The sequence below is a fragment of the Eupeodes corollae genome, chromosome 1 (genome assembly GCF_945859685.1).
Source record: "Eupeodes corollae chromosome 1, idEupCoro1.1, whole genome shotgun sequence".
NCBI classification, from domain to species: Eukaryota; Metazoa; Arthropoda; class Insecta; order Diptera; family Syrphidae; genus Eupeodes; species Eupeodes corollae.
Window position 1 is genome coordinate 176,803,867 of NC_079147.1, and position 24,858 is coordinate 176,828,724.

At 37.9% G+C, this 24,858-nt stretch overlaps 2 protein-coding genes across 3 annotated transcripts; one reads left to right on the top strand and one right to left on the bottom strand.

Annotated features, from left to right (window-relative positions):
• Window positions 1–3,404: 3,404 nt before the first annotated feature.
• Window positions 3,405–13,892, bottom strand: LOC129941472 (phosphatidylinositol 4-kinase alpha). 2 transcript variants are annotated; one of them, XM_056050149.1, is made up of 10 exons: window positions 13,676–13,892; window positions 13,371–13,584; window positions 12,262–13,284; window positions 12,138–12,197; window positions 11,425–11,926; window positions 7,483–8,454; window positions 6,627–7,429; window positions 4,688–6,561; window positions 4,440–4,628; window positions 3,405–4,374 (listed from the first exon to the last, which is right to left on the bottom strand). In XM_056050149.1, the coding sequence occupies exons 1-10, from the start codon at window positions 13,766–13,768 to the stop codon at window positions 3,742–3,744; spliced, it is 6,363 nt and encodes a 2,120-aa protein (XP_055906124.1). In that variant the 5' UTR covers window positions 13,769–13,892; the 3' UTR covers window positions 3,405–3,741. The 2 variants fall into 2 exon arrangements, with proteins under 2 accessions (XP_055906124.1, XP_055906194.1); XM_056050219.1 differs by lacking the exon at window positions 12,138–12,197.
• A 4,727-nt stretch (window positions 13,893–18,619) lies between these two features.
• LOC129941387 (40S ribosomal protein S8) lies at window positions 18,620–20,140 on the top strand. Its single transcript, XM_056050012.1, has 4 exons — window positions 18,620–18,667; window positions 18,981–19,087; window positions 19,271–19,682; window positions 19,920–20,140. The coding sequence occupies exons 1-4, from the start codon at window positions 18,664–18,666 to the stop codon at window positions 20,015–20,017; spliced, it is 621 nt and encodes a 206-aa protein (XP_055905987.1). The 5' UTR covers window positions 18,620–18,663; the 3' UTR covers window positions 20,018–20,140.
• The last annotated feature ends 4,718 nt before the right edge of the window (window positions 20,141–24,858 follow it).

The following is a 24,858-nucleotide window of genomic DNA, read 5'->3' on the forward strand; positions in this document are numbered from 1 at the left end:
TTAAATTTTATTTAAATAAAAAAAACTTTGGTGAAAAGTACAATTTAGATCCAGTAACTTAGGTTCGTCTGTGGTGCATTGGTTGATTATTTGAGAGTAGCCCCAAGAATTCAAAAAAGATAACACACAGGTTTTTGAGATGCTAGTATTTAAGTTAACATTCGAAGAAAGGCTTTTTGAACTTGTGTATGTTAATTTATTATAATTTTTTTTTTAATAAAACTCATGATGGTTTCCCAAATCTACACCTAATCCCTATATTTAACGTTCCGTTAAAATATTTATTGTATTTTATAAAATGTTCGAAAAGCCTTCATAAGTTGTAAGGTGCCACCTAAAATAAATAAAACTAACAATCCGTTGAAAAATAAGGCCTCGTGACTTACTAGTCTCAATGCTGTTAAGGATGGAGGAAACCTACAGTTTTAAGCCGAATGCGAAAAACTAATTTTAGAAAGTACAAAGCTCAGATTCGAAATCAGAATTGAAAACTGAGATCCAAAACGTTTTTTTTTTTAATTACAAAAGCGTTAAATTCAATATTTCTCAAAACTCCATTTAGATTGCAATAAGGGCTCCTACCTAATGATAATGTAAGAGAAGATAGATCTTATAAGTCTCATGCTCAAAAGCAGGACACTAATTTCTAACATAAGAAGTTTTACTACCACCAGATCGGTGAATCGAGGCACTCCACAAGGTGGAGTCCTTTCGCCTCTTTTATGGAACATGGTAGTAAACGACCTACTTACAGCATTGGAAGCAGAGGGTTTCAAGGTGATTGCCTATGCTGACGACGTTGCGATATCCGCATCTGGGAAGCACCCCCAAGTTCTATCGGAATTCCTACAAAATGCCCTAAACAGGCTAACTAAATGGGATAAGCAATGCGGATTGGACTTCAACCCACACAAAACAGAATTAATACTCTTTTCGAGAAGATATAAAATTCCTCAGATTAGCCCACCCAAGATTAGAGGAATACCATTAAGCTTCTCCGATCAAGCTAAATATTTGGGCCTCATTTTAGACAAAATACTAAATTGGAAGGCAAATATTGATGAAAGAGTCAAAAAGGCTACTGTGGCGCTTTTTACTTGTAAAAAGGCCATAGGATCAAAATGGGGCTTCTCCCCAAAAATAACCCACTGGCTATACACTTCGGTAATCAGGCCGATACTCATTTATGGAGCCGTCGTATGGTGGACCGCACTGGACAAGATGGTAAATCTAAATAAGATCATCTAAGTCCAGCGGTCAGCAGGTATGTGCTTATAGAGCCGTCGTATGGTGGACCGCACTGGACAAGATAGTAAATCTAAATAAGCTCATCAAAGTCCAGCGGTCAGCAGGAGCACTTCGCTCAACACCAACCGCAGCACTGGAAGTGCTTTTAAACCTAACACCACTTGACATCTTCTCTAAAAAGGTGGCTGCAAACTCACGTGTAAGGCTTAGAGCCACCTCTCAATGGACCAGTAACAATAATGGACATACTACTATTCTAGACAATTTCAGATCTATCCCAGATCGCTTAGACTATACCACCCCAATAATGGTATTTGGTAAAAGCTTCCATGTGTCCATCCCTTCAAGATCCTCCTGGGAAGAAGAGAGACCCCTGGAAGACGATGCGGTACACTTCTATACTGACGGTTCAAAGAGTTGGAAGTGATATCTTTTCAGAACAACTGAATCTCAGTCTATCCTATAGACTTCCCAATCAATGTAGTGTATTCCAGACAGAAGTAATGGCGATTAAAGAAGCACTATCCTGGCTCAAAGAAAACGTTATATCTTGTAAGGATATACGAATCTTCTCAGACAGCCAAGCCGCTCTTAAATCTCTCGCGTCTGTCTCCACAAACTCTCGAACAGTCCACGATTGTCAATCATCTCTGAATGAGATGACGGAACAGTTCACCTCATTTGGGTGCCGGGCCAGAGAGACATTCCGGGAAATTGCAAAGCCGATGAGCTCGCCAAAAACGGAACACTTCTGCCTTATGTTAGACAAAAACATATCATAGGAACACCACTTGCTACATGCAAATATCTTCTCAAGAAATATGCTCTAGAAACAACAAATGCTAGATGGTCACAAAGTACCACCTGCCTAGCAACCAAACAAATATGGCCAAGTATTGACTTAAAACGGTCAAAAGGCTTGATATCACTGAGCAGACAAAGTATAAGCTCTACAATTGGAGTAATAACGGGACACAGTTCATTGGAAGACATGCTCTGGGGCTAGGGGTCTACACAAATGACTTCTGTAGAAGCTGCATGGACGAGGAGGAAGAGGAAACGGTCCAACACCTTCTATGTACATGTCCAGCACTCTCCATTAGAAGGAATTACTTTCTGGGTAATCCCTTCTTCGATAACACCAGTGAAATGGCAACGATTGACACAAAACGTCTCTCTAACTTTATTAAAAGTACAAAATGGTTTGTTTAAATTCATTACTCTCCCATGAGTAACCTCATTAGTGGTATCACAATGGACCCTTGAGGTCTACGTGCGTCAATGACATCTGGACAGCCACTCCAACCTAACCTATGTAAGAGAAGACAATAAGATCAGTACCTTGCAAAATCATCATACATTGTATTGTTCATGGATATGTTCTGCCTTACCTTAGCCTCAAAAATCCTATAATTGGTTGTCTTTAGCATTTTTAGAGAAAGTTTAAGGCTAGATTCGAAATCAGAAGAATTTAAACCTTTAAAACAGTATTATTTTGTTTGTGTATCCTACGATATATCCACTCGACAGGATATTTCCTAATTCAAAATAATTTTCAATTTAGATATTTACCTGACTTTATGTACGTTTTTGTATATTCATCTTTTAATTTCATATTCATTTTTAAATTATTAGGAGACCTAAATATTATATTTGATATTTAATTGCAATTTCTAACCATTTCGTCACCTTTTTAGATGTCAGAATAATGAGTTCAAAGAGATAGAGTAGGTTGTGAAAACAAAAAGAACATTCGATTCAGGTTAGGTTAAGTTCTAAAATAAGCATCTCACTAGGATATCTGTGCATACATTTGACTACCCAGGATAGAAAGAACATAACACAGAACATAAAAATAGGTATTAACATCACCACCCAAATATCCAAAGAGCTCAAAAAATTCCCTTCGAGACTATTTACACAAGCCATTTGAACTCGGCTCGGACTATATTCAAATTGAAAAAAAGGATATCTTTCATTTTATTTTCTTACGGTTAAATACGCCTAGAACTTAATAAATTTTATCCACCTTGTGGGACGTTAATGTTTTAAATTCTACATTCCCTGCAAAATTTAAACAGTTTCAATTTCATGCCATTCAAATTTAAAATGATGAAAACTCTTTTCTTTTTTTTTAATAGATAGATAGATAGATAGTTTTTTTAATATTGCATTTTTATTTTTTGCTTATCATCCCCGAACAGGACCTACAAGGAATAACATTTTAAGGAATTTAACAGAATAATACAATACACGAAGATATAGAAGATTTATTATAATATAATAATTATGTACCTTTATGACTTAATTATTAAGTATAGTTTTAAAAACACACATTAAACACAATAACATAATAAATTCTCTTCACATTAGGTTTTTAGTTTAGATTTAAACAAAAAAAAATACGATGAATAAATAACAATCAACAAGAGTTTAGGTTTTTTAAGAGAAAATACGAAAAATAAAATATTTAAACAAAACACAGAAAATGACTTAATATGGAATTTGGTTTTGATAGTATTGTATCATGTCGTAGGTTCGTGTCCTAAAGTTCTGATAGGAATTTCTTATGACAGCCAACATATGAGCAGCAGCTTCTCGATTATTTTTCGTTGCAACAAATCGCTGTTTAAGTAAATTAATGGTCTGCCCACGGAAGCAGGGCAATCCGGTGTCGAGCATTAGAGAGACCAATGACACAATGGCATCCTGGTAAGGACGCACTGCTAGGAATGCCTGCACACAAAGTTCACAGAACCACTTGAAGGCGGGAGCCTCCATTTTGCCACCCATTATCATGACCATTTCGTCGGTGAGTTTCATGTCTGGCTCGAAACCAATGTTGCCGCCGGGAGATGACTCAAACATGAAACCAAAATCGATGTGAATTATGTGCCCGTCTTTGTCAATCATGATGTTGCCATTGTGACGATCTTTGATTTGCAACAAGTATCCAATCAGAGAATAGGCAGCCATTGATTTGACAAAGTTCGCTCGAGCCGCTTGGAATTCCTTTGAACTCTCATCGCCATACTGATGAAGGAAATACTCATAGAGTCCAGAGTCTGTCTGTCGACCAAGTTGGTCTCTTGATTTGGCATTTGGTACACATTCAATTACACCGCACTGGATGGGAAGGATTTATTCATTCCGCTGGCCTCTACAAATATATATTTAAATGTTCAACTTACCCCAGGAGCTGTAGCCACAACTCTGTAAGGAAACAGGAACAAATCCAGTCCAACTTGCTGGAATATGTTTTTGAATATTGTTATGACCTGCAGAGCCAACATATCCTGGCGCACATCATCTCCGACTTTGAATATAGCAGCTTGCCATGATTCAACTCCATGTGTGGCATGAGCATCTTCTTGGGAATTCTACAGAAAAAAAAACTTATCTTATCTATAAAACTATGAAAATCCAAAAAAATACTCACTGGATTATTTGAAACCTCCATTGCTCTTGTCTCCAGCTCATTGATTCCACATCTGTAGACCCTAAATCTGGCTAAATATGGAGCCTTGGCGGCACTCTGCATTGGAGTTCCGCTGTTATAATCAATATCTAGCACCATAGCCTCCGGATTCGATGGCAAATAGCATCCCGATTGCACCTTAATCCGACTTAAAGCAGCCAAACACGCGTTCTTTCGCTCGATACCCTTCGGGAACGATCGAATCTCCCCTGAAACTGCAGTAATTTTTCCAAAGAAATCAAACTCTCTCTCGTAGAATCTCTTTGCTGAGCCAGAGAATGACGAAATGATATTCTGACTAAGCAATTCCAAGGCCTCATACAAATTGGGATCCTTGTGCAGTTGATCTTCGTCCATAAACATATTTGTTTGCATATTCCAAATCAACTGGTGGGCCACAATCTGCGACCTCTTGGAGATGTTTTTAATGAATTCAGTAACATAGCCCATAGTGTCGTGTCGAAGGGCTTGGACAAGTTGTGGAATGTATGGAAGCACTGATTCAGCTGGGTATGATGAGAGAGTTTTCACTGCATACTGAGCTGTTAGGGGATGCGACGGATATTGTCTGGAGAAGTAGGAGAGGGCTTGGATGGGATTTACTGCTGACCAAGCTAGAACGTACACCAGATCAGGACTCTCCTGAAGAAGGTTTTTAGTTGTTACGAGGTACTTCAGAGCCTCGGGTATGTGAGCAACTGCAATTGGATCAGCACACACCAACCTGGTCACCTCGTCCTCAATGGAGTCTGAGTTTTTGATCCTGCAAGGAAGGAACACAGCTAGAGCTGGATTGTATGACCACGCCAAGCGTGTGTAGTCCCTCCAAACATTTAACTTATACGGTCTGGCTCGCCATTCGTTTATCTGCTCCTCCCCCGGTATTGCCAGATCTGGCAAACAATTAGGATTATACCAAATGATCATGAATTCCAATTCAACCGCCAAAAGCTCGAGAATTAGGTTTCTCTTCTTCATATAGTCCTTATCGTATGCATCCTTCTGATAAGGAAGTCGTTTCGATCGAGTTGATCTTTTCGATAGAGTCGAAGTCGAATGGGGGATGGTGTTGTACCATCCACCTGTTCCCGACATGGATCGTGCCACATCACTTCCACTGATCAGCGATGCCGTCTCGGGATTCTGCTTCACCGATAGCATTTGACTGGAAGATGTAGTTCCTAAAACACTGGCTACGTCATTATCACCAACCTCGGTGGTCATCAGATGCTTCTTTTCGCTCCTCATTGTCTGCCAGAACTTAAGAAGTATTTGGATATCATCCAACAATTGCTCCTTTGACTGATTTGGACAGGTTGGTGGGCCACAGAAATAATCCAAAGCATTGTTATAAATCCTCTCTCGGAGAATATTCCTGGCTATCGATTTGGCAATGGTGTTTCCTTGCAGTAGGGACAATCCACATTGAAGTAGCTTGAATCTACATCCAACTGTTGAGACCTGCCGATTCTGCTTGTTGGTCTTGGAAATTGGCAAACAGCGATTGAGGAGCATGCAGAACATTTCTACTTTATCTCGATTGCAGTACTTTGCTGTGTCGACCATTTCCGACAGCAATTGCAACCAGATCAGATGAGGAGCTATTTGAATGGGCTTGGAAACCAATTTACAACCGTCGTATGCAGCCAGAGGATTGGTTATTTGAACTTCGTCCGAGAACAGCCCTAGTTTCTTCTCGAAAGTTATCTGCCAAGCACTTACCATGTCCTGAATGAAGCACAGTTCTAGATCTTGTCGGGCAGTGAGGACCCACTGCCAGCACTCGACAGCAGTCTCCATGGCCGATTCGGTAAACAGTTCAACCTGAGATGTCGCTGTAAGGAGAAACAAAAACATCAATTTATCCATACATTCAAATTAATCATCAGAAAAAACCTACAAACAGCATGCAGCAACTTTCGATTGATGCCCGAACATAGAACCAAATAGGCAGTCGCCCTCCAGAGGGCTCCTCGATGTTTAGCGTCACTTTTCTCCTTGCAAGCATCCCATACATCCTTTACCAGGCGATCAGCAATTCCAGCCTTATCCTTCTCATTCATAGCCGAGAGCATTCCCGAAATCTCCCCGGCATACTTAGCCCTGAGGCATAGAACCGATACAAATCTGGGCGTGTCACTGTTTACGCAATGTGGCCTCTTATTGGTGGACGGAAGGGCATTCGGATATAATTTACTACTTGCAACAACAGAATCAAATGCCAGCGCCAGTCCACTATGGTGAGCCAGGACAGGAGTGGGAATCTGATTGGGATACTCTTGGAGATGTGAGCGTGTCGATCGAGGAGCCCACTTCATAGCCTCGTTAACAATTCCTTGACAACGGTCAGCAAAGTCCTTGAGTCTGCCCTCTCGGGCTGGCAAAGAATCCATAAGATGAAGAGTGTAAGGAGTTGAAACTACTCGCAGTGTTGGCGTTTCTTCGTTGGGATCCAAGGTCAGGGAAAACGCCAAGAGCTGAAGTATGTCCAGCATACACCACAGGACTCGACGGTTCCACAGTAAATGGGGGAATTTATCGACCAACTGTGAGAGATATTGATCGGCCACGAGTTGGATTTGTTTATGGATGTGGTTGAAGTAGACCAGTAGCAGAGTCGCCTGCGATTCCAGAACCTTTTCGCGGACATCGTCATGAATGAAGAGAACATTGCGGAACTTTTCAAACACCTGATCAGCAATACTAAAAAGAGACAATAGTCTTTAAGAACCCTTCGATTTCTGAGTTTGCCTTACCATTTCACACATTGCCAGATTCCAGACTTGTCCTTCTGCAATGCCGTATCGCACATATAACTTAGAATCGGTTCCAAGCTAGGTTCTTCTGCGTTCTCTACTCGAAGTGTCTCCAGCCAATACACACTCAGCAGGAATGTGCACTGGGCGAATGTCAACTTATTGATGCAGGCTGTTACCTCAGCTGGAGGATGATCAAGAAGGAGAAGAATTTGACTTCTCAGTTCGTTCAAGCTCACCGAATCGCTTTTTATCGCTGTTGTGTAGTTCAACTCCCTCATATCAGACTTGTGTGTCGTCTGGGATATGAGTAACGGTGATTTGGCAGCAATCTGCTGCACTCCCTGATACCAGTCTGCTGGCCATAGACGAGAATTAGTGAATCCCATGACCACACAATACACCCAAAAGTCCTTGAAGAGCTTATGCAATCGCATTTTGGGATTCTTGATCGGAGGCAGACGTCGCACTAGAACCGCAATCACTGGTATAAGCATTCCTAAGTTACCAGCACTTGAACTGGCCTTCTGTGCACCCGGAGTGTTATCATAGGAACGTTCACCTTCCAAACCAATTTGAACAAACAGTTCTAAGAGCTTTCCTAAAAGCTCTAACATCTCGGCATCACCTTGAATATTTGCTGCAATATTGCCCAACGCATTCACAACTGCATCTGATACATTACAAAATTGCTTCCGATGATCTGGATTGGATGTGTATGCCAAAGAGGCTGCTTGAACTGTTACTCGGGAGAACATCTTCATGATTTCATCGAAAACATGCGGTTCACATTGAGAGATTATCATACAGCCAAGTTGATCGACAATGAGTACGTTCTGTTCGGAGGGAACTTTACAAAACCGCTGAATGAAGAACTGTAGAATATTTTGTGTTGTTTTGGAGGTGTCTTTGAGAGCTACAGCAACATGACCCAACATAACGATGATATTCAAACTAACTAGACTCGATTCTCTGCAAAGTAGATTAAGGTTTTGAATTGTATTAAATTTTAGAAAATGGAGTAATTTTTAGATTTGAAAGCCTCCTATTTAATTTCTCTTTGTAAAACTTCAAATAAAATTTTAAAACATTATTTAAGGAACTGAGGAGGGCGAAGTAAGGCGGAACAGAAATGGTTGGAGTCAAAGTTTCATATAGTTCCATTAACTATTCTTTTTTTTTATATTTAAGGCGCACTCAAGGCGTAAAAATACTGCCGGTCTTTAAGAGCTTTTGTTCTTCAAGATATTTCTTAAGATGTAAATTGATTCGTGACGTGAGTGCAATTATACGATGATTAGAGGATGAGGAGAAATTACCTTTTTTGGGATCCGACTAGATAAATGCTGCTTCCCGTTCAGTTGGAAAGAGACCTGTATTTTACCAGCGTTGAAGAACACAACGAACGAACAATAAGAGAGATACTATCACACGTCAACACTAGAGGCACTATCTTTCAAAAGTCTGTCCAATTACTGGCATATGCTGATGACATTGACATAATCGGAAGAACTCAGCGTGATGTCAATGGGGCTTTTGTGAGTATTGAGGCAGAGGCGGCAAAAATGGGTTTAACGGTTAATGAGGGCAAAATAAAGTACATGTCGTCTAGAAAGGACATACAACACCGACGTTTTGGTCAAAACGTCACAATCGACAGACGTAACTTTGAGGTAGTCAAGGACTTCGTCTACCTAGGCTCCGCTGTAAACCCAGAAAACAATACCAGCGCTGAGATCAAACGCAGAATAATCTTGCTAACCGCTGTTTCTTTGGACTAAGAAAGCAATTGAGTGGTAAAGTCCTCTCTCGAGGGACCAAAGTGTTTCTATATAAGACCCTTATCATCCCCGTCCTGCTATACGGTGCAGAAGCATGGACCATGACAAAACGGATGAAAGCACCTTGGGTCGCTTCGAGAGAAAAGTTCTTCGTGTGATCTACTGTCCCAAATGCATCGAAGTGGAAGGGAGGAGAAGATGGAACGACGAGCTGTGCAGCGACGTAGACTTAGCCAGAAGGGTAAAAGTCCAACGACTAAGATGGCTGGGTCACGTGACGCGCACAAGTGGAAGGTGACCTCACCCAACTTGGAGCGCGAAACTGGAGACATCTAGCTAGGGACCGAGCTAGATAGAGAAGTTTGTTGGGTGAGGCCCTAGTTCACACAGGACTGTAGCGTCACCTTAAGTAAGTAATTAAGTAACTATCAGTGGTTTGTTAAATCCGAAAACTTAAATCTTAGATCCTAATAACCGCTTTACAGCTCGAATCAAAACATGAGCTTTCTTTGGTTTTGATACCCCTATTCGGAATAAAATTTGTTATTCCACAAATTATAAAATTTGTAACCTTATCTTCACTGAGATCTACATCACTATAGAGGAAGAACAGTAACCTTATAATAATAATTCCTGAAGAATTCGTTTAGGCATCCCAGTCGGCTTTCTCATATTGCCATTGGGTTCTTTTGGCATGAGAAATTTGCAGATATGAAACAATGTTATGATGTGCCTAAGGGCGATAATACCTGTTTGAGGTCACCTTTCTTGCTCTATCAAAACAATATTGTTGTTGGTGTGCGATAACTATGTCGGAAAGCAAAATGAAACTACGAAGTTCTTTATATTTTTGAAAAGCGCAAGGCAAAATCAGATATCGTACCATATTTGGGTTATCCAAAAACATAACGAACGATTGAGTTGAATGATACATTAAGTTTTCGGCTGCTCGTGAAACTGGAGTTACAATAAATTTCACAACCATTAAGCAGGATAGGAATTACCAAGGTTTTAGCGAGAATCAAACGCGTTTTTAAGGAGTGAAAGGTTGTGTAACCTATAACGTACTCCATAAACCTTACCAACGAGTCACACAAAGATTCGTTCGATATCTGAAGTGAAGCTGAACGTCATCAGCATACAAGTGAGAGCTGCAATTAACTAATAAAGATGGAAGTTCATTTATATAAGCAGAAAACAAGAGAGGACCCAGCATATGTCAAAACAACTGAAAATATCAGTGGACGAATATGAATGGATTATAGGAAAATTGTATTGTATGGCGGCTTTGATTCTCATTATCACAAACACAAAGAATTGTATGTATGCTTATAAAATCCAAGAGTAACAGTATAAGCATTAAGAAAAAAATGAAAGCGTTAGAGGGGAGGTTACAGTTTAAATTGTTTTTTGAATTCTTGAAGATTAAAATAACAGAAATAGTGATTTGGTTATTTGTTCTTCAGCATATTTGCATTGAAAGCCTCCAAAAAATCATGTGGTCTTTCGCAGAGGATAATGTGGGCCGCCGATCAATATAAAGATTCAAAACAGTGGAGACCGCATGAAATTAAAAAAAATGTTTTTACTTTCCGAAATTTGTATCGATACGATCGGCGTTTGTGGTTGCCATTCCATTCCATATCATATTTTTTTGTTTGAACTATTTAAAAAATTGTGCTGTTTTATTTCAGATTGGAACTTTTGAACTTGGAACGAACATTTAAAGTAAACGTTTTGCAACAGTTTGTTTAGTTTACGGTCACCGGGGAACTGTTGTTGAATAATTTGTGTACGCTTTAACCTCACAGAAATTGCAAATATGAAAATGCTTAAAATCATTGAACCAAAATTTAGTGCTGAACAAATCCCAAATCTAAGAATTCTCAATAACACTTTATTATTCTTTTAATTAAAAAAAAAAAACTTGTGCACTTGAAATCTTAAACATTCACTTAACTTTAAGTGAATTTTAATTTGTATAGATTTTTTATTATTCATTACACTAAAAAATGCTTAAACACGCCGTTTTATAGTGCAATTCACTTTTTCAAAAGTTTTGACAAAAAATTAACACTAAAAGGCTTCAAAATCAAACTAAACCTCCACCTCAAACCTTCTGCAATTAAAAACAACTTTAAATAAATCACGATATACTTACGATTCATGTTTCTCGGCTGTAAAAAGCCGGTTCGATACATTCGCCACCAGAGCCGGAACACAATATTGGTCCAAACTATGCGCCGATCTCAGAGCAATGCTCAAATTCTCAATAGCCGCATCTCGCAAAGCTTCAAACGCAGCTTGTCCGGATTTGGTGAGACCACCTTTGCCTCCATTGCCGAATACATCAATCGCTCGCAACTCACTACTACTCTGAACAATTATCTTGAACGGAGTCACTTCCTTGGTATCCTTTTTCTGAATTTGCTGGGCATTCTGCACGGTGGAATAAACATGAAGTTTGGCTAAAATGGGACTCGGATCGACAAGAAAGTCCCTCAAATATGATATTGATGTTCCTGCGATGTTGGGAAACTTTTGAGCAAGTTTGCCGAGTCCTTCAAGGCACACCATCAGAAGAGGCATGTGATCCATGACGATTTTGTGACTCAAAATCGAGTTTAGCTTCTGGGAGAGCCGACCACACAGCTTATCGGCTTCTGTGAGAAGAAAGCAACATAAACAAACATTACTAAAAGAAATCGATCGCTGTTTCTCTGCTCAAACAAAAAACCATTCTCAAACTCTCAAAGGATTTAGGACGGTGTTGGCGAAGGAGGAGTAGGAAGAACAAATAAACCAAAAAATGAGAGAAAACCAACTCAAGAACAACAAAAATAAAAAATAAAAACAGGGAACACCCGCTTTAACCTTTAGTGAGTAAATAATTTAAACCATTCTGCAAAGAAGGAACATTGTACTCTTCGTCGACTGTGAAAGATCTAGAAAATTTAGCTTCCAGAAGAAAGAGTGACTTAAGTCAACCCAAACCAACCTGTTTCATCGCGAATCGCCCAAACCAGCAAGTCCACACATGCAGCATTAGCCATGACATTGATTTTGTATTTATTCACTACCGGGATGCCACCGTTGTCTTCTTTCTTCTCCTTTTCATGATCCTGTTGCTTGTTTTGCAGCTCCGTCTGGCCATTGAGGAACAGTCGCTTGACGAACTCCTGCACGTCTTTGGTGAATGGGGTCGGCAGATCGTTTTGATTCTGCAGCAGTTCCCTTAGCAATGTCACCATCACCAGGTTCAGAGTCTCCGAGAAGCTCTTGTAGCAGTAGCCCTTGATCTGATGCAAGGAGAAAATGTCGCTTGCCTGTTCGTCCAGGTGTTCCAGATTCTCCTTGGTAAGCAGTTTTTTTGCAATCGAGAAGATTGTCTGCAAATGTTGTATTGGAAAGACCATGGGGTTGTGGGTGCCATTCGACTGCTTGGTGGGGGAGTCACAGACTCTCATATTGGGAAACTGATTGAAGCTGGAGCCGCATTTCGTGAAGAAGTGGGTCTTGGGGTCGTACGGTACTGAGAAGTACGTCTGGAACGTTGGCTTCTTGACAGTGCTGGCGGCGTGGCAAATCGCCGTTACATTACGGGCGAAACGAGAATCAGTGGAATCCTGACTCAGACTGCCAGACATCGACCGAGGAATGATGGAACGAAAGTGGCTGAAGCTGCCGAGGCGTTCATGTGAACTGAAGATGGCCGTCTCCTTGCTCTTAACCACGGGCATCTCTTCCAACGGGAAAATCCGACATAACAAAGGAGGTTCAGCCGCAGCGTAGCGTCCCATCGACCGGGCCAGTCCAAACAGCAGCGGAACTGTGGCCTTGCAAAGAATGATGGGAGGAGGAGCATTGCTTCCCTCCTTGCTGGATTTGATGATGTTTGTCAAGGCAGAGAGAGTCTCCACTTGATTGATTATTATTTCATCTCGGAGATCTGGGCACCTGGCAGCAATGTCTGATAGAAGTGTATTCAAACAGAAACTGAACTTCTCCGCCGAGGGAATACCTGTCAAGCACAAAAGTAAATAGAAATGTAATACAAAAACAAAAAAAGAACAGCTCTTCAAGTTGACGTCATGGTCATGAACTTACGATCGATTTTTGTCGACTTTGAGTCATCAATCCAAACGGCCTTGGGCAGGCATTTGGCAAGTCTGAGTAGATAGGGAACAATTTGTTCTTCATGCTGGCATTTACTCTCGAGAAAATAGAGTCCTAGGGCGAGGACAGCGTCTTGAGCCTTAGCATCTAGGCAGAATACACCTACAGCGTTTTCTTGTGGGCAATAACGAAAAAGAGATTGTACCTATAGATACGAAAGTACAAAAGAAAAAAGAAATTATTTCGCTGACAAATCACTGAGGTGGTTCTTTTCTTCGTTTTCTTTTTCTTATCACCTTTTCCCAGGGTGTAGGATCGATTTTGGCCAATACTCGGGCGAGACTTTGGCACATCGATTGAAAGGAGAAATAGTCTGCTCGGGCAGACATCTTCCAGTTGGATTTGTTTCTTTGGATTTAGATTTTTATAATTCGATTTATTTTAATTGGATATTTGTGGACTTTGCGAAAGTGAAAAGTGACATATTTTTTTTCTACTTGACGTTTTGACGTTTTGTTTTGCTTTTGATGTTTCAGTGGTAGAAAGAGAAAAACGTTTTTGCAATTTCAGAGTGAGAGAGAAAAGAGATTCAAGGAGTAGGTAAGGCAGTGTGAGGATGAACGATGAATTTTTGGCATGAAAACAAACAAACTTCAATTTGAAGATTAGAAGCGTTCGGTAATCTGTAGTTACACTGAAGGATTCTGTTTAGTGCGATGATTTGTGTTTGTTAAATTGGCATTACATTGACTTCTCTACACAGGACAGTATTTTATCACAAAATTAAAATACTATTCTTGTTAAACTCATATTACTTATTTCATAAAAGCAATCAATACTAATATTCAACTTCTGCTTAAAAAACTCATATAAGTTTGATAAATTTTTCCACAAAATGGTTTTAATTAAATAATTCAGTAACAATGTTAGAAATCAGAAGTAAAATATTATAACGAAGCTCATTATAGAGAAATATATAATAAAATACATATTTCCTAATTGAGAACACTTTTCTTTCACGCTCATGAATAGATCCCATTCCAAACCATTGATTTACCAGACATGGACTGCTGGTCAGTTTTTTTCCTATACAAAAACAGCCTTCAATTTGATTTCAAATCTTTTGAAGGTTTGATGAAAAAAATATAATTCCAAACGCATTTTTTTTTATTTTACAACCACAAGAACTAACTATCGACATCTGCTATTAAAGGTAATTTATTCATCAATTTGGAGATTAATACGATGATTGCAAATATTATTTTTCTCCGCAGAATTTTTTTCTTTGCAGAATTCTGAAATATAACTTAATAGTTTCGTTGAAAATCTTGCAGTGACCAAAACGCCGTGGACATTGACCTACTAAATATAAACTGCTTGTCAATTATTTTTTTCGAGAAGATCCAACTTAAAATTAAATCCACCTCTTTAGCTTTGCTTGTTCTCTTGTAAGTTTGGCCTTAGCTCCTTAGCTCAAGCTTTGACTTTCTGAAAATCCGAATAGATCGACAGAGCCAAACAATGTAATTTCAGTTTCCTCACACACGGTCGATTTTGGATCGGCTCGGTTCTTTTTGGCTTGTGAGTTGAAATTCAGATTTCAAGATCTGTTCAAAGAGGAAATATATTTCCTCTATAGATCTGCTGCTGAAGCGCACCACACAGTTCAACAAAGCAAGTTGATGTTTTGCTAAAAATGACTCTCAACGCGAACAAGAATATTTGGAGAGAAAATTTAAAAATAGCTCAAAATCATCTAGCTATTTGGAAATTAAAAAACGCCAAATATCAAAATTGGTACCCGTGGCATGATGGTTAGTGCGTTGGACTGTCATGCTAGAGGTCTTGGGTTCGATCCCTGCCTATGCCATCTAAAATCTTTTCACGGGTACTGCCTCTTGCGAGGAATTGACTACTTCTCCAAGAGTAACTATTGTCATGAAAAAGTGCTTTCTCAAAATTAGCCGTTCGGAGTCGGCATATAAACTGTAGGTCCCCTCCATTCCTGATAACATTACTCGCACACAGGAATGGTTGAGAGTTGTAAGTCACTAGGCCTTGGTTCTCAATGGACTGTCGCGCCACCCAATTTATTTATTATTAAATATCAAAATTAAATAAAGAAAAAAAAACAGGTTACCGCCGGGAACTGACAAAAGTAGCCGATTACCTAAAATCTGGAGTTGGGGAGAAAATGTTTATATTTCCTCGTTATGGTATTTTTTCGAGTTGGATATTCTTCGAGACCAAGAACAACAGTAAATTTCGATGTTGAGGAGTTAAAGGTAAATATTTGTAAGTTAAGAATTTTTTAAAAATTCAAATTTAAATTTGTTATAGAAAATTCGGCCTAAACGGAACAAGAACAATCCAAAACAAGATTTTCAGCAATAAGCCTGCGCCCAACTTGAGTCGATGAACAATGAAGATGATGCAACCATCCACGCAAAGTTCTGGGCATGGTTTTATGCAAAAAAGCACTGAAAAAATTCTCATTCTTGGGGAACTTCAACAACTAACATTGCATTCTATTATATCACCATCAAGAACTACAAATAGTTACAAACATTTTTCACCTTCGCCACCCATTTCCATATATCCTATGTCCAGTTCATTACCAATACAATACCATCAATCACCGTTAATCCAACCATCACATTCCACATCATCATCTTCATGCAGTTCATTACCACAAAAATATGTCTATTTGACCCAACAAGGAAGTTGCTCACAGAAAATTTGTCATTAAAATTCCTGGAGAACTCAACAACGAGAGGAAATCAATAATTAGGATTCATTAAACCAAAACTAAGAAGACAAATATTCCAGCATATCGGATATTTTTGTAGACAGAGAAGGTTGTTAATGACATTTTTGTTACCTACAGTTTTGTTTTTTTTTTTCTTAGCTTTAACGATGGCCTTTAAAACGATGCTAAACGTCTTCTTGTAATTGAAGTAAAAAGATCCTGAGTTCGGTGGCTTCCGTATTTCGACTGTTTCCCATCAATTGCCCCATTCCCAAATTAATGTGAGTGGAAATCCACTTTCTTCAATATTCCATTTGCTAATGTTTACTATTTCCTATTACGAATTTGTAGTCTTAAGATTATAATATCAAGTTCTTGTAATAAATATATAATCAGCCCTATCAGGATCTGGTAAAAAACTATCAGGAGTTTCGCCCGAATAAAATTTCACTTCGAAACTGACAGTACGAAAAATAGTTCTTCCATAAGAACTTGCTGCGCATCGATTTTGTCAATCCTTTTTTTTGGCCTTCTTGAAATGTTGTACTCAGAGCGGAGGCATTACTGTTGATAATTTGGGAAGGAACAGGTGGTGGAGCCGAAACAATGGTGATCTCCTCGATGTCTTCTATCTGTTCCTCTTCATATACATTTTCATCGGATGTGTAAAATGCTTCCGATTTGTTCGTTTCTGTGTTCTCATTTGGTTTCGTCTTTGGCTGATGCAGTCCAAATGAAGAGGAGGCAACGACACCCTCGACTGCCGTCTTCATTCCAACGAGTTGGAAAATTGTTTCCTAAGAGGGAGAGAACTTCCTAGTTTTGTTTCAACTGTTCCTTTTTCGTCAATTCGGTTTTGGGAGGCCTTCTTCCGCACGTATCGTTTTTGGTCGGTCCATACCTGATAATAATTGATTTGTTAAATACAAAAACACAACAAAAATAATTTCTTACCTTCTTCCTTTTAAAATCACTTTTAATGGGAGGCCCAGCGCTATTCAGCTCCAACTTTAGCAGCTTTCAAAATGCATTAATTTTGTTTTTATTTTCTTTCACGAAACCTCTTGCAATGTCAGGGTTGCCCTGCATTTTCAGCGAGAGTATATCACTTTGTTTTGTGTTTATTGATTTACTCCTGAAAATAAAACAAAAATTAATAAATGTTTGCCATAATCAACAATTTCGTCGAAAAACCTACATTTTAACGTTGTTGCATTTTAGCTGTCAAGTGTGTTATATTTCGCCCGAATTGAATGCTCCTGATAGGAGGAATTTTTCGAACATCACTTTTTTTTCGGGTGAAACTCAAAGTAAGGGAAAAGAAAAAGGGATTCTTTTTTCGGGTGGAACCACATTCGGGCGAAACTCCTCATAGGGCTAAATATATTTTCTCTATGCTATACAGTGTGTGCTCGAATACAAACTTAGTTGACAACTCAGTTTTCAATCGATTTGAATCGTGTATGGGGCGCTTTAGTAAAATGTAGTAGATTCGGAGTTTTAGACAAATCTAACTTCCAGTTCACACGGGCGATATGGCATCAAGTCGTCTCCTGAGACCACAAGTGCAATAAGTCAGAAATGGCAATAAGTTAGAAGCTTATAAGAACAGACGTACTTTTCTTGGACCAGTTTTTCACCTAAATGTTTTATTAAAAAGTGTAACCGTAGCGCTGATTGTTTGCCTTTCCGCTTAGATTAATGCTGTATTTACAATAAAATATACAGAGAAAGGTACATGTTAAAACCCGGAAGTAGGAGAGAAGACTCCAGTGGAAGTCCTTTTTAATTACCTATACAAAAATGTACAGTGTTGCCGTAAGCCTTCAAGAAGAGAAGCATTTCACAGTACACATAAATTGATAGTTAAAAAAAAATTGGGTAGCGAAACAGTCCGTTGAGAACTAGGGCCTAGTGACTTACAACTCTCAAAGATTCCTGTGTGTGAGTTCTGTTGTCAGGGATAGAGGGGACCTACAGTTTTAAGCATGCAGAAATAAGTGCCTTCAACATTTTGGTTTCTTATATCTTTCTGAAAAAGCATTAATTAATTATCTAACATCCTTTTGTTTGCAGTAATCGAATGCACAAACATCACACAATTAAAGTTTATACTTCTCCAAACTCTTGTGGATTTTTTCAGCCACGAACTAGAATTTTAAACTTTTTTCTGCAGAAAACAAAGTTTTAGGATGAAAATTAGAGCATACGAACAAAATTATTATTCGCAATCTAAATAAAATACGTCTTCCCGAACGATAAATTGTAATGATCAAACTTGCCGAATTCTACTTGTAGAAGTAAGTAGAATAACATATAATAACATAATACACAAACAATAGTTAGGGATTTTTTTACCCCACTGTCTAATGACATGCTTTAAAAAACTGCCTAGATCAAAAACAACCGCCATTTTTTCAATTCAGCACAAATTGTCAAAATCCAAACTGAAAAATCTACTACAATAAAAATGTTTGACACGAGCTGAAAATTCATGTGTTTTTACTTCCTTTCCTTCTCTGTTATTACTCCAAGATGGGTGAGTGCTTGTTTTTTCGGTTTCATCCAAACTAAATCTATCGGCATCGTATAAAAATTAAAACAAATTTAAACTAAAACTACAATAAAATGAAATCAAATTCAATCAACTTTCAATTTGTTAAATTATTTTCTAAAGTTTTCACATACTTTTATCTTAAAACGTTAAAATGAAATTGCTCCTCAACTTGGGTTATAGAGATTGAATCGTGAAAGTTTCTTTTTTTTATTTAAAGATGCCTTTAGATTATGTTAGATTCTTCATAGTTTTTAGATCTTGTGATTAAAGTGATGTTTTTTGTGAATCCATTCAGGTATAAGTCGTGATAGCGCTCATAAGCGAAGGGCCACTGGTGGCAAACGCAAGTCCCTCCGTAAGAAGAGGAAGTTCGAGTTAGGACGTCCTGCTGCAAACACTAAAGTAAGTTTTTCGTCTTGGAGAATTTTCCCCCACAGACATTTCTTTCAATGATGATACTGCGTGTCACCTGTACACCATTGATGATCAAGCATTATGTTCGGACCACTGATTGTTAAATTATCATTCCTAAGATCGAAGATCTTGTTTCCAGATTTTTGATATCGATTTTCTATTCAATTACAGCTTGGCGGTTCCCGCATCCACCAGGTCCGCACCCGTGGCGGTAACATCAAATACCGTGCTCTCCGTTTGGACACCGGCAATTTCGCCTGGGCGTCTGAGGGTGTTGCCCGCAAGACACGTATCATCGATGTCGTCTACAATGCCTCCAACAACGAGCTGGTCCGTACCAGTACGCTGGTAAAGAACGCCATCATCGTGATCGATGCCACTCCATTCAGACAGTGGTACGAATCCCACTACATCCTGCCCTTGGGACGCAAACGTGACCCTAAGCACGCAGTGAAAGACGATGAGAACGACGTTCTCAACAAGAAGCGCAGCGACCGTGTGATGAAGAAATACTTGGACCGCCAAAAGTACGCCAAGGTTGAGCAGGCTTTGGAGGACCAGTTCATTTCTGGACGTATCCTTGGTAAGCCTAACAATCAACTTTGTCTCCCTATTTTCGCTTTTTCAAATGATGTTAATCTACTTTTAAAGCGACCATCAACTTATAGAGCTGATCTCGTTTTGAGAGAAGCTCTAGCCTGGTGGATATGATTTGCTTGTCATAGTTACTCTGATGTTAAATTGTATTCTGCAGATATTTTGATACACTGGTTTTTGATAATTTTCTAATGACGAATCTTTGTTTTTTTTTTCCTAACAGCTTGTGTCTCTTCCCGCCCAGGACAATGTGGTCGTGCTGATGGTTACATTCTTGAAGGCAAAGAACTTGAATTTTACCTTAAGAAGATTAAGAAATAAAAAGGAAGCGCTATGCAAACATAGTTTTATATGAAATTGAGCGTTTTTTATTACTAAAAGGATACAGAAAAATAATTAGTAACAAATGTTCAATAAAAAGTTTGTTACGCTGTAAAAAAATTACATTCACGTTTTTTTAGTTTGTTAAAGTTTTCTATTTCCATTTTCATTTTGAATTTAATTTCCCTCGACAAACATTAGTTGATAAATTGTGATAATAAGAAGTCTCAACTAAGAAAATGAAGCCGTCAGCGTGTTTGGCAAGTTTTGCCGCCAGTTTGTGCCTTTATTTTTTCTATTTTTCAGTTTAAGAAAGTTGGGAGGCGGATGGCTAAAAATAAGTTTATCATTTAAGCAAATCAACAAGTGGCATAGTTCGCCTCAGAAAAATGATCTTTGATGGAAGAAGTGTTGTTAAGGATGATAATTGATGGTGCCCAAATGAGGGGATAAAAGATACATTGGGATATCATTCGTATAAAGGTAAGCAAGCAAAAACTTTTGAAGTTTAAAATTTTACAATATTTTCAAATGACGATAAGAACTCACGAGCGACCATCAACTTTATAGAGTCGATCTCGTTTTGAGTGAAACTTTAGCCTGGTGGATATGAAAATGCTTGTCATAGTTACTCTGATGTTATGCATAACTTTTTTGGTTGGTATCAAAAACAAAATCAATCGTTCAGAATGCCTTTCTTCATTATTATTAATCGAAAAAGTTATAAGACTTCAATTTTGTTTGTCTTTAAATATCAAAGTTGGTGATCAATTTCTCATGTGAAATAATTTGTTTATTACAGTGCAGCGTGTTATATAAATGGAACATGGATTGCAACTCAAGAAGATACTCACCCCTATCACAGAGTCCCTCGTAGCGAGTCCCCGAAAATTGTGTTACGCTACGAATACGAATACATTTACATCATAAGCCCCGAACGAATTCAAGAAAGCATTAGCACACATAAATACTAATTTCGGAGTTTCAAAATCAGCTGATATGCGTCAAAATAAGAAAATTAAATAAAAGTTCGTTTTTCATCTTTCGATTTGTTCTTATTTTTATTTGTTTTTGTCTTTAAAAGTTGATTTTGGTATCAAAACGGCGCACTACAGCGCTAATTGGATCGCAGGCTAGGTTGCCTTGAGATCGACATTTCTACCTATCTTAAAAATTGATAGTATTGTCGTTGCAATCTTTGCAATAAATGAAGAAAATACACGAAGACTGGATGAAACATATGATTGACGCGAAGTGGTTGGAAGACGCCGTGGAACATTTCTCACATCAACTACGTCTGATGACATCGAAACATCGGCAAGTTAGTTCTCTTCACAAGGTTCATTTGATTCTAAAGGCTCGGAGGAATTTTCGAATCCAAAAGATTGTGGGTCTTTTATTCCGCTGGTCAAAGTTCATTCATTCTTATGACACCTTCTTCGAGGCTGCTAAAAAAATGCATTCTATTTGCTCCGCCACCTGTAGCTTTGCATTCTTTTTTGTTCTCAACCATTTTCCTCTTGATTCATGCCTTTCAATCTAACCACACTTAAGAATTAAATTAAATTATAAAAAAGTTTGGACTAATTTATTCAATTTACTTTTTTCCAGCTAGAGGTGTCCTTAGAAGGTGGGTCTTTAACTATTTAACTCTATTTTTACTGCCTTCACGAATTCACTTCCTCCTTAGGGATTTTTGAAAATCCTTGGGCAATTTCAAGTTTTTCTTGAAGACTTTTCATAAAGCTTTTCGAATTGAATTTTATTTGTGATAACTTTATTTGCCCTTCAAAAAAAAAAATAAAAAAACATAGGTAAACACTTTCACATTAAAACAATAGTAAAACTTACATGATTCTTTTCATATATTTTATTTTTATTTAATTTATCTTCGAAAGCTTAATTTTTTGTTCGTTTTAAAAACTCCGATCAAAATAATTGTTCGTAGAAAAAACTGCCAAACTTCCTATTCATTCGGGGCTAGTGAATAGTGATACCAATTTTCACGAACTCCGAATTTCGTAGCAAATTTGTTTAGTACGATGGGACCAATGATACAATTATTCGGGGTTCGTACTACGAATCTATTACGACGGGGCCTGTGATAAGGCTGACTAAATTGTAGAATCCAGATGACATTTATCTAAATGTTTACGAGCCTAGTCCTACTCTATTCAATGATATTTAAGACTTAATTATGTTTTTATTTGGCTTTTATTTGATTGTACAAATTAAAAAGAAACTAAAATAAAGCTCATTTCGTTGAATATAAATTTGTTATATTGCAAAGATTAATTTACATTTTTTTTGTTGAGAAATTCGGAGAATGTAGGTGTGGGAATTTTGTCTTAAAAATAAAACTGTAAAAAAAGAGGCTGGGATGCGAGAGACTCTGATTTTGTTATTGAACCCTTTGTGAGTGAGAAATTTGTATTACCGTTGGCGAATTGAGAACATTCGACTTAAAAATCATACGTTTTTCGAAGATTAGGTCGAAGCTTATGTAAAAGAAATGTCGGAAAATAAAACAATGTAAGTTCATAAGTATATTTCATTTCTTTTATAAAATAACATGAATCAATGCATTTTTATTCAGCTGCAAGAGAACTAATAAACATCAGTACGAAAAGTTAGTCGAACTGGTCGAATCGATTGGAACCAATTTCCATACAGAGGAATCATGGGTTGACGAATACACATTTTATGGTCACACGTCTTAAAAACTTGTACTAAAAGGTTTGGGTCTCCAGATGCTAAAGTATAGATGTTATCTGCTCAAAAGAGAACTCAGGATACTCGGCATACTTTTTTCTGGAAATTTGAAATGGAATTCTCAAATAAAAAAAGCAACAAATCAACTTAAACTTCGCAACAATAACAATATGGTCTGCTCCAAATGAAAACCGCCATCCGAATAGCTAAGACTTTAGTAGATGGTTCTCTTCAACATGGTTTACCCACTTTCATGTGGTCTACCGAAAACCGCCATCCGACTAGCTAAGACCTAAGTAGATGGTTCTCTTCAACATGGTTTACCCACTTTCATGTGGTCTACACAGAAAAATGTAGAAACTATTAATGCTGCCATCAACCAATGCTTCCGAACGGCAAAAGGTGCGCTAAAAACAACACCTATATTAGCACTTGGTTATCTACCATTTGAACTCTTTGCTAAGAAAAGATCAAAAGCATGCAAGGCTCTGGGAAATCCCTTGCACCCTTTACACAAGGCTACGAAGAAATGGCTTAGCATAGGAAAGCCTCGCAAAGTTACCATCTGCAATAAATAAGATAACGTCCTTTTTATCCGAACCAGGGTTTCCTCTTCCTTTTTCCCTCACATCAAGAGATGAGGTAGTTCAGAGTCATCCTCCATCTTAGAAACGAAATTTCCTCTTAATCGACACTTCTTTAGCAAGTCATAAGAAAAACAATACACCGGATCAATAATTTAAAGAACTTCATAGTCAGATGATCGCTGATAAAAAAGCCGATCGTATTTTTAATACAGGTGGTTCGTTTAAGGATCCAAATTCCTCTTATGCAGTAGTGGAATTAGAATCAAATGAAAATTCAAAAATAATCTATATTTATATTTATATTTCAGAACTTAATGCAATTCTGAAATGTTTATCTTTCACCAAGAATCTACCTGTAAAAAAAATTATTTTCACTGACAACCTCAACATACTAAATGACCTTAAAAGTGGTTTCAATAAATGCCAGTCCTTAGAAAACGTGAGAAGTCTCTTATACTCTTCCATAGATACCTGCTTGGCTTGGGTATCTGGACATGTAGGCATCAAGGGCAACCAAGATGCTGACACCGCAGCTAAGGACACTTTCAACTTACCATTAACAATTGAATAATCGATTTTAATTACAAAAATATTTGCAGTACACTTAGAGAAAGAGGTAGCCACTTTGTGGGAAAGTAGTCAAACTTTCTTGCAAATGTACGAAAATCAGCACAAGCGTACTCCCTACAGTAAAAACCTTACCAGAGAAAATTGCATTAAATTACTCCGTATGAGGCTGGGAAGAACACTTTTCACCAGTAGGCGTTATTACAGAGAAAGGCATTGGAGAGAAACTCCAGAGAAATGCAATTTTTGTAACGTCGAATTGTCAGTACATCATTGTCTAATTACATGTCCTGGATTAAAAATATTTACTGACGCTAACGGTTCTTCAAGCAATGAACAACAACTTGCGGAACTACTAGATCCTGCCAACCCTGAATCTTTAAGATACATCAAATTAGCAACAACACCTCATCATAAATTTTTGGATATTTAAATAATTTTTTTTCTGTTATAAAAACTTGCTATTTATTTACAAACACATACTGAATTTTGTTTTTCTGTAAATATTTTTAAATATTTTTTGTATTTAATCATCATAAATTAATCTTAACTTAAATTCATTTTTGAACTTAAAAAACGACTTCAAATGGCATTGTCGCCCTGAAGTCTTCCTTAGTAAATAATTTATAAATTAATTTTGTAAATTGTTTAGAGTAAATAAATAAATAAAATAAATAAATAAAAACCAGAAGCTACTCTCGAGAAAAAACTTACTATCATTGCCTTTCCGTTAACACATACTATTACTCCTGATAACCGGTTGTTAAAAGAAAGTTGTTTTGTGTGTTATGTTTCTCATCGGATGACATGTTGAGACTGATCCAGGTTGCACATAATTTGGGTTCAATTGCAAATACACAACTTCTTCTAATACTAAGGAAACCGAGGATTGTGACAGGCCTAAGTCAAAATCTTTTCCTACGCTGCTCTGATAACTCCCACTAGCAAAAAATCTAAGGGCAGAAGATAATTTTA